Source organism: Mastomys coucha, unplaced genomic scaffold (assembly GCF_008632895.1).
Source record: "Mastomys coucha isolate ucsf_1 unplaced genomic scaffold, UCSF_Mcou_1 pScaffold18, whole genome shotgun sequence".
In the NCBI taxonomy this organism is placed as follows: domain Eukaryota; kingdom Metazoa; phylum Chordata; class Mammalia; order Rodentia; family Muridae; genus Mastomys; species Mastomys coucha.
Genome location: NW_022196900.1, coordinates 74,123,952 through 74,138,396, shown reverse-complemented (window position 1 = coordinate 74,138,396; position 14,445 = coordinate 74,123,952). Strand labels below are relative to the sequence as shown.

Below are 14,445 nucleotides of genomic sequence, written 5' to 3'. Positions count from 1 at the left end.
GCCGCTTTTGCCGGAGCAGTGGGGCGCAGTGGATTTTATTCCAGACTCCTTCCAGGTTTACAGTAACCTGAGGGTGGTTGCGGGACTGAAGCTTTGTTAACTCTCAACCCTTTCGAAGAAGTGCCTGGATTCTTGAGGTTTTTCGGTGTGTGGAATGTCAAGAGACATTTCACTCGCGTAGCGTCTTCGGTCCAGGCTTCACGGAACTTTCTGTCTGAGTAGTGTTTACTTGCTAGATGAGTTTGCTAAGCGAAGGAACCCCAAAGAAGGAGTGCCTTGATTTGAGAGCTTTAAAGTGCTAATCAAGCAGGAACTATCCAAGTGCACAGAAATATCCAGCAGTTAGAGGGAAGAAGTACTTTCCATACAGCAGGTTTGATTTTTCTAGTTTCCCTGGCCTTTTTTATGTGCTTGGTTATATTTTTTTTCTGTTCCTTGAGCATTTAGTACTTTTACCTTGCCTAGTCTACAGAGTTCCAGTACAGCCAGGGCTACACAGGGTTAGCATGGCTAACCCTGCCTCCAAAAAAAAAAAAGTTTTACCTTGGGTAAAAGTAAAGGTGCCTGTGAGATATTTGAGTGTCTTTCTATAGGTTTATATGTTTTAGTTGACATTTCACTCAGTACAGTTTACCCTATCACCTTTTGTTTTCTTTCCTAGTGGGTTCTTGAAAATCAGTGGTTCTCAAACCACTCAACCATTTGGGAAATGCAGTTTTATTTTCAGACTCCACTTCCCTACTTCTTCATTGATTTTTCTTTTTTTTAGGACCAGAGTAGATTAAGTTTGGGAATTCTGTAGATAATATTACAGAAAGACTCCATCTATGGTGCTTTCTGAACAGCTGTTTGTATTTCATTGGGGATCCCTTTGCTTCCAATACTTTATAGTTTGGGAGTGCTTGCCTAGCATCTCTTGGGTTAGATCTTCAGCTTTTTGTTCCTTCCTCAATTTTCCAGACAGTGTTTTTCTCTTTGTACTCCTGGCTGCCTTGGGACTCAGACTGCTTTGGCCTCCCAAGTGCTGGCATTAAAGGAGTGTACCACCACCCACCCATCAGCTTTTAGTTTAAAGAAACTTCACAGAGATTTTCATGTGTTCATTTGTGTTCAGTTAAACGTTGGCTATTGTTTAGTAATTCCCAGCTTCCTGAACAGGTATTTCTAGAGAATTACATGCCTACTTATAACCCCCCCCCCCCACACACACACACACTTTTTTTGTTTTTGAGAGAGGATTTCTCTATATTCTGGCTGTACTGGATGGAATTCACTATGTAGACAAGGTAGACCTGGAACTCACAAAGATCTTGCCTCTGCCTCCCAAGTGCTGGGATTAAAGGTCTTCAACACCACGTCTGGCCTTCAGACTCATTTTTTAAAATTGTATCATTAAGCTGTATATTAAAACTCAGCGATTTTGTATATTGGGCATGCATGTGTATGAATATGAATGTTTTACCACACACACACACATCATGTTTAATGCCCCATCTCTGAGGAAGACAGAAGAGGATTTTTTTTTTTAAAAGATTGATCCCCCCCCCCAAACCCCCCAGACAGGTTTTCACAGTGTTGTTCTGGCTGTCCTGGAACTCTGTAGACCAGGCTGGCCTCGAACTCAGAAATCTGCCTGCCTCTGCCTCCCAAGTGCTGGGATTAAAGGCCTGCACCACCACTGCCCGGCTAAGATTTATTTATTTATTTATAATATGTAAGTACACTGTAGCTGTCTTCAGATATCCCCAAAGAGGGAATCAGATCTCATTACTGATGGTTGTGAGCCACCATGTGGTTGCTGGAATTTGAACTCAGGACCTCAGAAGAGCAGTCAGTGCTGAGCCATCTCTCCAGACCTCTTTATCATTTCTTTAAGCTATTTCTTCATTGTGCTGGTTAGTTTCCCATTAGAATCACTTGATATCCTCACTCCTTCGTTTTTGTTTTTGTTTTTTTTGAGACAGGATTTCTCTGTATAGCTCAGGCTCTCCTAGAACTCAGCTCTGTAGACCATGCTTACCTTGCCTAGCCTGCTTCTCCCTTCCAAGGGCTGGGATTGAAGACAAATGCCACCACTGTCCAGATATGCCTGGCTTGCCTTTTTTTGTTTGTTTGTTTTTTTTTTTTTTTTGGTTTTGTTTTTCAAGACAGGGTTTGACTATGTAGCCCTAGCTGTCCTGGAGCTTAGACTAGGCTAGCCTCGAACTCAGAAATCCACCTGCCTCTGCCTCCCAAATTCTGGGATTAAAGGCGTGTGCCACCACTGCCCGGCATATGCCTGGCTTTAAAACATTTTTTACATGTGTGGATTTTGCCTGTATGTGTGTTGTACACAATGTGCATACAATTGCTGTGGAAAATAACAGGCTTTCCAAACCTCTGGAACTAGAATTTTGGAAGGTTGTCAGCCACCATATGTGTATTGGGAACCCAGCCTAGTTCCTTCATAAGAAAAGATAGTGCTCTTAACCACTGATACGTCTCTCTAGCCCCTATTTGGGGTGCTTTAATCACAACAGTGGAAAGGAAAATAGTAATATACATTTTCCTTTTCTCTTTTTTTTAAGAATTATTTTATGTATGTGAGTACGTACACTGTAGCTGTACAGATGGTTGTGAGTCTTCATGTGGTTGTTGGGAATTGAATTTTAGGACCTCCCCCTCACCTTGGCCCAAAGATTTATTATTACATATAAGTACACTGTAGCTGACTTCAGACGCACAAGAAGAGGGTAGTTGTGAGCCACTGTGTGGTTGCTGGGATTTGAACCCAGGACCTTCGGAAAAGCAGTCAGGGCTCTTAACCTAATGAGCCATCTCACCAGCCCCTCCCTCTTTCTGTTTTTTTTTTTTTTTTTTTTTTTGAGACTGTTTCATTGTGTTCCCAAGTAGACTTCAAAGTATATTTATTATCCATACTGTTGTTATTTAATTGTCCTACCTCAGCCTCCCAAGTGTGAATTACATATGTGCTCCTACTACTGACTTTAATATTTTTACTTTTCTTGACAGCCAAAAAGATTCTATTCCTAGAAATCTGTTTTTCTAAGTTTATTGCTATTTGTTTTATTTTTGAAACAGGGTTTTATTACATAGGCCTGGCGAGCCTGGAACTCACAGTGTAGATTAGGTTGGCTTCAAACTCAGACTTGCCTCTGCTTCCCAGGTACTGGGGATTAAAAGCATGGCCTGGCCTGATAATTTAAAAAGTATATTTTTGAACTGTGTGGTGGTGGAGTACTTAACCTCATTCCTGGGGAGACAGAGGCAGGTGGATCTCAATGAGTTCGAGGCCAGCCTGGCTTATAGAACTGGTTCCAGAATAGCCAAGGATACACAGACACAGCTGTGTCTCAGAAAAAAAAAAGTATATTTTTGAAAAATATTAAGGTTATTTATTGTTGAGTATATACGCATAATTGTGGTGCCAGAGTGCTCTTGTGGTCAGGGACACCTTTCAGGAGTGAGTTCTGAGGACTTTAACTTGAGTTATCAGTCCTGCAAGCAAGCACTTTTACTTATTGAGCCATCTTGCCAGCCTCAAATGTTTTAATTTTTTTACTTTTTTTATTTTTTTTTTTGAGACGGTTCTCTGTGTAGCCCTGGCTGTCCTGGAACTCACTCTGTAGACCAGGCTGGCCTGAAACTCAGAAATTTGCCTGCTTCTGCCTCCCAAGTGCTAGGATTAAAGTGTGTCACCACTGCCTAACAGTTTTTTATTTTATTCTCTTGTCTCTTCCTGAGTGTGGGGATTAATTACAGCATGAAACCACCAAACCCTGTAAATTATTTGCTTGTTCCTGTGAGTATAGTCAAATAAAATTAAACACATAAAATTAACTTTTAGGGGCTGGCTAAACTGTTAATGGTACATACAATGTGATGTACAAAGGTTTAATGTAGTTAGAAAGCATAATCTGACATTGCCCTGTGACATACCTTCTATTTCATCTGTTACATATTGGAAATAAATAAATATCCTTTAATCATGTTAGTTAATAAATTTGTTCCCGTTCCCTTGGATCAGCATAATCTTGTAGTCCTTGGATAAGAGGATGGAGCTAGTAACTCAGTGTTAGATAATTTTAAGTCTAGCATTTGAAGATTTTGCTTAGTTTCTATGAAACATAATCAATGGGAATATAACTAGTTGCTGTAGAGTTTGTATATAAGAATCTAACAGGCCATTCTAGGATCTAGTACATAGCCTACTTTGTTGAGTCCTGTACTGCTTTTTAAATTATGCCTGTCTTTTTCTGGTTCTTCATAGGAAAGTTGCTGCTTGTTTCAGTGATTTAGGATTACATTTTATTTATTAAACTACATTGAATTTTGGGTAGTATTAACGGGACATGTGGGTAGAAGAATACTTATGTGAGTCATTCTATCCTACCATGTGGATTCTAGTAATTAAACTTTTAAAAGTTGTCAATGCTTTGTGTGACTTTACTCACTTACCAAAGAATTGTATTTAATAATGTATATGACTCAGTAAATATTTGCTTTGGGTTTTTTTGTTTTGTTTTTTGAGACAGTTTGTGTAGCCTTGGCTGTCCTGGAACTTACGCTGTAGACCAGCCTGGCCTAGTATTCAGAAATCCACCTGCCTTACCTATAGAGTATTTGAATTAAAGCATATACCACCACTCCTCCAAGATCTGTGTTTAAAACATGAAAATTTCTTTTATGCTTTTGTATTTTTCTGATATTACTTAACATCCAAGCTTAAAAGAGCTTCCATTTTAATTTTTTCTCTTTTATTGATTATAGAATTGAAGATGCTCCTGCTCCTTCTACCTCTGCAGATAAAATGGAGAGGTAAGATTGTATGCTACAATTATGTTTATATCTGAAACAGTTTATATCTGCTCACCGGGGATGAAATCTGAGGGTAAAATCTTAATATCTCTGGAACCTCATCTTCTGCCCCTCTCCTTTTCTTCTTAGATGCCTCTGGGGTCAGTAAAACCTGTTCAGGGATTCATTTAGATCATTTTTATAAAGAAAAATCTGCCCCTTTCATCATTTAATTGACACTAATGTAAGCACAGTAGTAGGTAACCTGATATCACCCAACAAAATTAAAGGATGTGTTATGATGACCACTATGAACTGCTAACAGATTTTTCAAATACCCGGGTATTTGGAAGACATTTTGTCCAAAATAAGAGCATTCCTTAGTGGAATCAACTCACAGTGTTTGTTTCCAGTAATAAAATTTGAGGTAAATGAAAATCTTAAATTTTTTTTTGTTTTTTTTGAGACAGGGTTTCTCTGTGTTGCCCTGACTATCTTGGAACTTACTTTGTAGACCAGGCTGGCCTTGAACTCAGAAATCCACCTGCCTCTGCCTCCCAAGTGCTGGGATTAAAGGTATGTGTCACCACGGCCGGGCTTCAAAACATTTTTTTGAATATACTTAATTTTTTTTATTTTTATTTTTTTACTATTTTATGTGTATAAGTGTTTTGTCTACATGTACATTTATGCACTACCTGTATACCTAGTGTTACTTGGAAGCCAGAATAGAACCCCTTGAACTGGATGACATATGGGTACTGAGAATTGAATCTAGGTACAATGTTTATACTGAGCTGTTCTAGCCTCTCTGTATCACTCTTATCCCAACATGTACCATGATTCCCCTTCTGAGAACAAGACCTTATTATTTTAGCCCTGGTTACCCTGGAACAGACCATGTAGACCATGCTGATCTAATACTAGCCTCTGTCTCCTCAGTGCTGGGATTAAAGTTTGCATCACCGTGCTTTAACTTTTTTTTTTTTTTTAATTTTATTTTTATGTTTGTGGCATACCTTAATTTGTATATGTGCTTGTATGGTATGTGTTGTGTGCATGCATGTTCACTCAAAGGCACAAGGTTGATATTGGGAATCTTTGATCATTCATGAATATAGATCTCTCAACTGAACCCAGATCTTGCTGAGTAGGATCCCTTCTCTACTTTCTAAAGTACTGGAAATACAAGTGGGTCTACCCTGCATTTAAGAGGGTCTTAGGGATCCAACTCTAGTCCTCATGCTTGTTCAACAAGAGATTTATCCACTGAGCTAATACCATAGCCTCCTATTTACTTAGTTTGCCTATTCACCCAGACAGGTTTTCTCTGTATAACAGCCCTGGCTGTCTTGGAACTTACTATGCTGGCTAGTCTGGCTTTGAATTCTCAGAGATCTGCTTGCCTCTTCTAGGATGGGCATAGGCCACTACACCTATCTCATTTATTTAGGGTATTTCCTTTTCCTCTAGAGAGTTTAATATAACACTGATTGACTTTAGTCTCCCTGTATTTCCTGTGAAGACCTTAAAGTTTTAAATTTTTTGCCTCTTTCCAACTGCTGAGAATCATAGCACAAAATACTGCTGAGACACACCAGAAGAAGGCATCAGATTCCATGACAGATGATTGTGAGCCACCATGTGGTTGCTGGGAATTGAACTCGGGACCTGTGGAAGAACAGTCTTAAACGCCGAGCCATTTCTCCAGTCCTGTGTTTTGTTCTTTGTTCTAGTTTTTCTTTTCTTCTTCTTTTCTTTTTGGCTCTTTGAGACGGTTTCTCTGTGTAGCCCTGGCTGTCCTGGAACTCACTCTGTAGACCAGGCTGGCCTCCAACTCAGAAATCTGCCCGCCTCTGCCTCCCAAGTGCTGGGATTAAAGGCATGCACCACCACCGCCCGGCTTAATTAACATTTATTTATAACCACATGTCCTGTAAGGTTTTCTGAAAGTTGCATCTTTAATTTTTTTCTTTTTTTGTTAGTAAATGTGACCTAGCTCTCTTTCGTATATATATATATAGTATCTTAAAACTCATTTTCAGTCATCCTGCCTTTACCTTTAGAGTTTTCGATTATGGGTGTATGGTATGCATCATGCTTGGTTAATTTGTTGCGTCTTTTTAACAATTATGGTTTAAATGGGATATATCTAATGGATATTGATATAAACTATTTAACACTAAATAAAATATTTTTCTTTCAGTCTGGATGTGGATAGTGAAGCTAAGAAACTACTGGGATTAGGACAGAAACATCTGGTGATGGGTGACATTCCAGCAGCTGTTAATGCATTCCAGGAAGCAGCTAGTCTTTTGTAAGTATATGTTCTATTGTAAAACAGAGGTGTATTGCTTACAAACTTGTAACAGGTTCTCTATGGGGAGAAAGAAGGAAGAATGAGGGTAGGAGTATAGTAGTACCATGGTAGAGTACTTGACTCTGGCTTTTTATTTTCTATGGATGAGTTTTTATTATAATACTAAAACCTAAATATCACTGGGTAATTTCAGTCTTTTTGTTTGTTTGTTTGTTTTTTGTTTTTGTTTTTTTTGAGACAGGGTTTCTCTGTGTAGTCCTGGCTGTCCTGGAACTCACTCTGTAGACCAGGCTGGCCTCGAAGTCAGAGATCCACCTGCCTCTACCTCCCAAGCCAAAAAAAAAAGGAAAGAAAAAAGAAAAGAAAAATATAGTTGGGTTCAATTCTAAGACCTTTTAGATGGCAAGCAAGTATATTATCATTAAGCTATTCCCTTATTTTACTGGGTTATCAGTTTGGCTTATATTTTTTAATTTTTTTATTTGTATGATGATATATTGCTTGAAAGTATGTGTATATGGCCATATGTGTGCTAAGTGCCTATGGAGGCCAGGATTGGGCATTGGGATACCTTTGGTAGTAGATTGTGAGTTGTCAAATGTATGGATGCTCGAAATTAAACCCAGTTTCTCTGCCAGAGCAGCAGCTTTTTTAAAACCCTTGCCGGGTGGTGGTGGTGGTACACACCTTTAATCCCAGCCCTTGGGAGGCAGAGGCAGGCAGATTTCTGAGTTAGAGGCCAGCCTGGTCTACAGAGTGAGTTCCAGGACAGCCAGAGCTATACAGAGAAACCCTGTCTCGGGGGTGGGGGCTGGGGGTGGGGAAGCTCTCAACCTTCTCCAGCTTGACTACTCTTGATTTAATTTCTGCTACTAAATCTGTTATTAGGATACAAACACTAACATTGTTATTTGCTTATGTAACCGATTGGAATATGATGGGAGCCATGAGTTGGCTGTATGTTGGAGAAACAAATTAGTAATCTTAGTCTTCAAACTATCTTTTTTCTAATCACATTGTCTGAATGCGTTGTCTCTATGATAGTTTTTCTAATAGAAATTGAGGTTAGTCATGTGTTTTCATTCACACTAGGAAAAAAATCTTTTTTAATGACTTAACTTTTTTTTTTTTTTTAAGATTTTATAAGTACACTGTAGCTGTCTTCAGATACACCCATAGGGGGCATCAGATCTCATTAGAGATGGTTGTGAGCTACCATGTGGTTGCTGAGATTTGAACTCAGGACCTCCTGAAGAGCAGTCAGTGCTTTTAACTGCTGAGCCATCTCTCCAACCCTAGGGGAAAGAAATTTCTTTTTTTTTTTTTTTTTTTTTTTTAGCCAGGCGGTGGTGGTGCACGCCTTTAATCCCAGCGCTTGGGAGGCAGAGGCAGGCGGCTTTCTGGGTTCTAGGCCAGCCTGGTCTACAGAGTGAGTTCCAGGACAGCCAGGGCTACTCAGAGAAACCCTGTCTTGAAAAAACCAAAAATTTTTTTTTTTTTTTTTCCCGAGACAGGGTTTCTCTGTATAGATAGCCCTGGCTGTCCTGGAACTCAACTCTGTAGACCACCAGGCTTGCCTGGAACCCAGAAATCCGCCTGCCTCTGCCTCCCAAGCGCTGGGATTAAAGGCGTGTGCCACCACCACCTAACTAGGAAAAAATTCTTACAAGCTTTTGTAGGTTTCAGATTTACTTTTTGCCTGTGCCTAATTTCTTACTCAGCATGCAAACAGTGTTATTCTTGGGTGTCTGCAGCAATCATTGGGCCTGCCTTTTGTTCTGTTCTGTCTGGACTTAATAATTTTAGGCTGTGGTATTTAGTACTGTCCTATGAGTGAAGATCAAATATGTTTTGGTGTCTTTCTTGTATTGCTGTGATAAGCATCATGCCCCCAAATTAACTTTGGTTAAGTATTAAGGGTTTATTTGGCTTACATGTCCTGATCATACTCCCCACCATTGAGGAATTCAGGCCAGGAATACTGTTTATTACCTTGTTCTCAATATCTTGCTCACCCTGCTTTTTTATACTATGACTACCTTCCCAGAGGTGATCGATCCTGCCTTCATTGGACTAGGGGCCTTCCCATATTAATTATTAATTCAGAAAATGTCCCATAGACTGTAGGTTGTGTCCAGTATTGTTTCAGTTGAGATTCCTCTTCCCAGATAATTCTAGTTTGTGTCAAGTTGTTAAAAACTAATCAGTGTATGTAAGTATTGGAAAGTTTTTGATAAAAATGAATGGGTTTAGAAATGATACAAGGTTTTTGTTGTTTTTGTTGTTGTTGATATAAATGGGTGTTTTGTGTACATGTATGTGTCTGAACATGTACATGCCTGGTGTTCAGCAAGGCCAGAAGGAAGGCATCAATTCACCTGGAACAGGAGTTATAAGTGCTTGTAAGCTGACCTGTAGGTGAAAGTAAACACTCTTTGGTTGAACAAGTCTGTGGACTCTTTATTGCTTCTGGAGTGTGGAGCTCAGGAACTCTTGGTGGGGCAGGCCCATTTCCTCTTCACCACCACACGCTTCTGGTCTCAAAGGAGCTCTGTTGATGGCCGCCATATGCAGATCAGGGCGGTACTTGTTCTTTCTGATCCTGTGCCTGATGCTGCTGAGGGAAGCCCGAGCAATTTAAGATAAACTGTTTTAATGGAATTCACTTAAATATAACTCTCTACAATACTTTTTGCTTAGTTTGTCTCATACTCTTTTAAAATGATTAGGTTTTTTTTTTTTTTTAATGAGTATTAGTGTTTGTTTTGTATATATGTCTATGTGAGGTTGTCAGATTTCCTGGAAGTGGAATTAGGCAGCCATGAGCTTCCGCGTGGGTGCTGGGAATTGAACCCCGGGTACTCTAGCAAAGTAGCTAATGTTCTTAAACTGATGAGCCATCTCTAGTCCCTTTGTCTCATAGTTTTTGGTTTTTCGAGACAGGTTTCTCTGTATAGACCTGGCTGTCCTGGAACTCACTCTGTAGACCAGGCTGAGCCTTGAACTCAGAAATCCACCCGCCTCTGCCTTGCAAGTGCTGGAATTAAAGGCGTGCACCACCACCCACCGCCCAGCCATGGTAGCTTTCTAACTCATTGGCCTCTGTCTTCCAAAGTGCTAGAATTAAAGGTGTATGCCACCATTGCCCAGCTTTTCCAGCCACCTTTTTAGTTTTTAGTTTTGTTTTGTTTTTTTCCTAGGTTAATTTTTTTTTCTTTTCCCCCTAGACAGTGTTTCTCTGTCCTGCTTGCTTAGACTAGGCTTGCCCAGAATTCAGAGATTAAACCTTGCATACCACCATGCAGTACAGCCATTATTAGTAAAATAGCTGAGCAGTTAATAACATTTGCATTTTACAAAAAAGAAATATTTAGGTACTGAGATAGAACAATTTGTCTAATAGTGTATTAGTAGTTATGGGTTAAAAAGAGGTTTTGGTTTAGGTATCCTGGTTTCAGTATTACTGGTCTTTGGGGACTGGAGAGGTAATGTAGCGATTAAGAGCACTGACTATTCTTCAGAGTATTCAAGGTTCAATTCTCAGTACCCACATGGCAGCTCATTTGTTTGTAACCTCAATTTTAGGGCTTATGACACCTTCACATAGACATACATGCAGGCAACACCAATGAATGAAGAATAAGAATAAATTAAAAACATAATCATAAATAATACTCTTTATTTTAGAATGCCCCCTTTAAGAAAGTTTTCTATTTATTTATTTATTTATTTATTTACTTATTTATTTATTGTATATGAGTACACTATAGCTCATGGTTGTGAGCCTTCATGTGGTTGTTGGGAATTGAATTCTTTAGGACTTTTGCTCTGCTCCAGCACAAAGATTTATCTATTATTATAAATAAGTACACTGTAGCTGTCTCCAGATGCACCAGAAGACGGCATCAGATCTCATTACGGGTGGCTGTGAGTCACCATGTGGTTGCTGGGATTTGAACTCGGGACCTTCGGAAGAGCAGTCAATGCTCTTGCCCCTTAAGACATCTTACCAGCCCCAGAATGCCTTTCTAATGGTTCTTTTTCATCATATAAGTCCCACCAAAAAATCTTCTAACTATTCTGGTCAACATGGTATTTATAAAGTGGCAGGAAGAATATCTCTTATAAAATACTTTGTTGGTGGCACTTAAAATATACATTATAGTGGGGCAGTGGTGGCGCACACCTTTAATCCCAGCACTTGGGAAGTAGAGGAGGGCAGATTTCTGACAGAAATCTGGAGGGCAGGTTCCAGGACAACCAGAGCTATACAGAGAAACCCTGCCTGGAAAAACAAAACCAAAAAACAAACAATAAAATATATATAGATTTACAACATGTAACATTAACTTTATGTGCTATTAACTAGCAATTACAAATGTTCAGACTAGATATTTACTTTCTTTGTAGAGGTAAGAAGTATGGAGAAACAGCTAATGAGTGTGGAGAAGCCTTCTTTTTTTATGGGAAGTCACTTCTGGAGTTGGCCAGGTATGTCTTTGGAAAGTCTCATTTTTGAATAGAATATTTTATATCACTTTGTTTTTTTAAAAAATTGAAGCTTCCTTATTGGCTAAAGTTGTTTATGCAAAGAATGAAATTATGTTTTGAGGTTTTGAATAGTCAATGGTTGGTTGATCATCAAAGTTCTATACAGAGATATGAACATTAAGAAACACTGAGGAAGTTCAAAACACTCAACAAGGATTGTATGGAGTAGAATTTGAGTAAATAAAACAGGAAAATATCTAGTAAATAAGATTTTCTGCTTGTTAGGGTTCCTGAATTTCCCAAAATCTGGGGAGACTGAAGCAGGAGGGCCAAGTTCAAGTTTTGTAGCCTAACTTAAAAGGAGACCTCTTCTGTCCAATTTCAAAGACTTACTATTATTAACATTGTTGGAAACTGCTCAACAAGTTATTATATAATGTTTAATTTATTAATTTACTAATTAAGTTAATTTTCAATTAACGTACAACTATTATATAAAAAATAAAGCTATTGATGATATAAAAATAAGTGATTAGTCTTTACACATAGTTCTGTTAAGTTTCCTAATTTTGTGAATATTCAGTACACTTAATGTATTAGCACTAAATGAGTTAGTACTAACACATTAAGTTCATAGACTGTCAGTGGCCATTTAAGGGAAATGGGAGCAGATTTTAGTTTAGCATAGTTTAGAAAATACTGTGTTCGTGCTACAGAATGAAATGGATAGATGTCTTTTTCTCTAGATGATAATAACTTTATACGAGAGTCCACTTTCTCTTAGTATTTTATCATGTTATTATTTGTTAGAAGTTTTAAATGCTTTCTTTAGTATATTTTAATTGTTCATAATAATTAGCTAGCCCTGTGGTGATTTTATATAGGCTTAAGCACAGTTGTAATTGAGCAGAAAGTGCTTTTGTCATCCCTGAAGTCAGTGTCCCTACCCTTCCTCTCCAGTTCATTCATCCTCTGTGCCTCTTCTTGAAGTTCTCCGAACCATGGAAGAGGTGACACAGAAGTTCCATTTATAGATGGGCATTCTTTATTTTTAAAATTTTGATCATTGGTTGTCTTTTTTGAGCATGTAGTTGGATTTGTTTTTTGGCTTGTTGATTGTTTTGATATGGGGGTGTCTTAGTTATCAAAGTAACTTATAGAAATGAGCTTATTGGAGGCTTACAGTTTTAGAGGGTGATTTCATGACTATCATGGAAAGGGAGCATGGTGCAGGACTGGCAGGCATGCCACTGGAGCACCAAGCCATTCCAACAATGGTTAGAATTTTGAAATGTCAGTGCCCACCCCCAAGTGACACTCCTTTTCCAACAAGGTCTTTCCAAATAGTAGCACTAGCTGGGGACCAAGCATTCTAACATGAGCATTTCTCATTCAGACAACTACAGAAATTCTTACTAGTAGATCAGCCTGGTCTTGAACTCACAGAGAACTGCCTGATTCTTATTCCTGTGTTGAGATTAAAGGCATGTGACACAAGACTGGGCTTAGTGGTTTTGTTACTATTGCTGTTATTCTTTAAGATTTTTCTTATTTTAGCCAGTCAGTGGTGTTACAACACTTGGGAGGGAGAGGCAGGCCGATCTCTTGAGTTTGGGGCCAGCCTAGTATGCAGAGCTATTTCTAGGACAGCCAGGGCTACACAAAGGAACTGTCTAAAAAAATTAAACAAATTTTTTCTTATTTAATTGTATATAGGGGTAGGTTTGTGCACATAAGTGCAAAGTACTTCCCAAGGCCAGAATTCTCCTCTATCTCATAGAGTCTGAGTTTCAGACATTTGTGAGCGGACTAATGTGGATGCTAGCAACTGTAATCAGGTCCTCTTTATAGAGGCAAGGGCTGTTAACCACTATGCCTTTGCTCTGGCACTGCCTTTCCCTCCCCACACTACTTAATATCAGAACTTCTGTTTTGAATATATATTTTTATATTCTCTTGATTTCTTTTTCTGCTTTTTTTCCCCTCAATCATAAAATACATTGTTAGGAACTAGTTATACTTTTGTGCTTTTTCTTCTTATAGAATGGAGAATGGAGTGTTGGGAAATGCCTTAGAAGGAGTGCATGTAGAAGAGGAAGAAGGAGAAAAAACAGAAGATGAATCTTTGGTAGAAAATAATGATAATGTAGATGGTATGTAGAGTTGCATGCTACAGTCAAGAGATGCGGCGACTGATACTTTCTTTTGAATAAGTTATGTCAATAGGGTTCTCCTATGGTGGTTGGTCTCTCCAAAGATACTTGGGCTGATTCAGTGAGTGTAGGTCATTACTAAAGTGATAGTGAGCTTCTTAGAGAACAACTAAATGTATCAAATAGATACATTCTTTTAAATTAGCATATTAAATATTAAGAAAAGATCAAGTATTTCTCATCCATATTTTTAAAACACCTTCTATAGCTCAGTTATTTTAATAAGAGTCTTTGGATCGCTTCTGTTTTGTACATCTTAGAAAATTAAGTATTTTCTAAGTTTGGCTATTAGAAATCAATTAAGTATAATGTTTAAGAGAGGGAGGAAAGCTTGACATCTCATTTTTGAGTGGTAACAGATTACTCTGAATCTATTGGCTTCATTTCTTTTGCAGTATGTTGCTTTGCTAGCTTGGATTCTCCCTTTCTCCCTTTGCTTTTCTTATGGGGGCATCTGATAAAACTTAGGCTTAAGGGAATGTATTTCTACTTTCAATTTATGCTTTTATCATTAAACTCGGAGACATGTTTATGCTTCATGTTCTTTAACCATGTAGAGGAAGCAAGGGAAGAGTTGAGAGAACAGGTTTATGACGCCATGGGAGAAAAAGAAGCCAAAAAAGC

At 38.6% G+C, this 14,445-nt stretch overlaps 1 protein-coding gene across 1 annotated transcript in view; it reads left to right on the top strand.

Annotated features, from left to right (window-relative positions):
- Positions 1–14,445, top strand: part of Nasp (nuclear autoantigenic sperm protein) — a 25,878-nt gene that overhangs the window by 1,315 nt on the left and 10,118 nt on the right. The window contains 4 exon segments of the mRNA XM_031378298.1: positions 4,771–4,818; positions 7,004–7,114; positions 11,528–11,608; positions 13,652–13,761. Coding sequence (XP_031234158.1) covers positions 4,771–4,818; positions 7,004–7,114; positions 11,528–11,608; positions 13,652–13,761 — 350 coding nt within the window.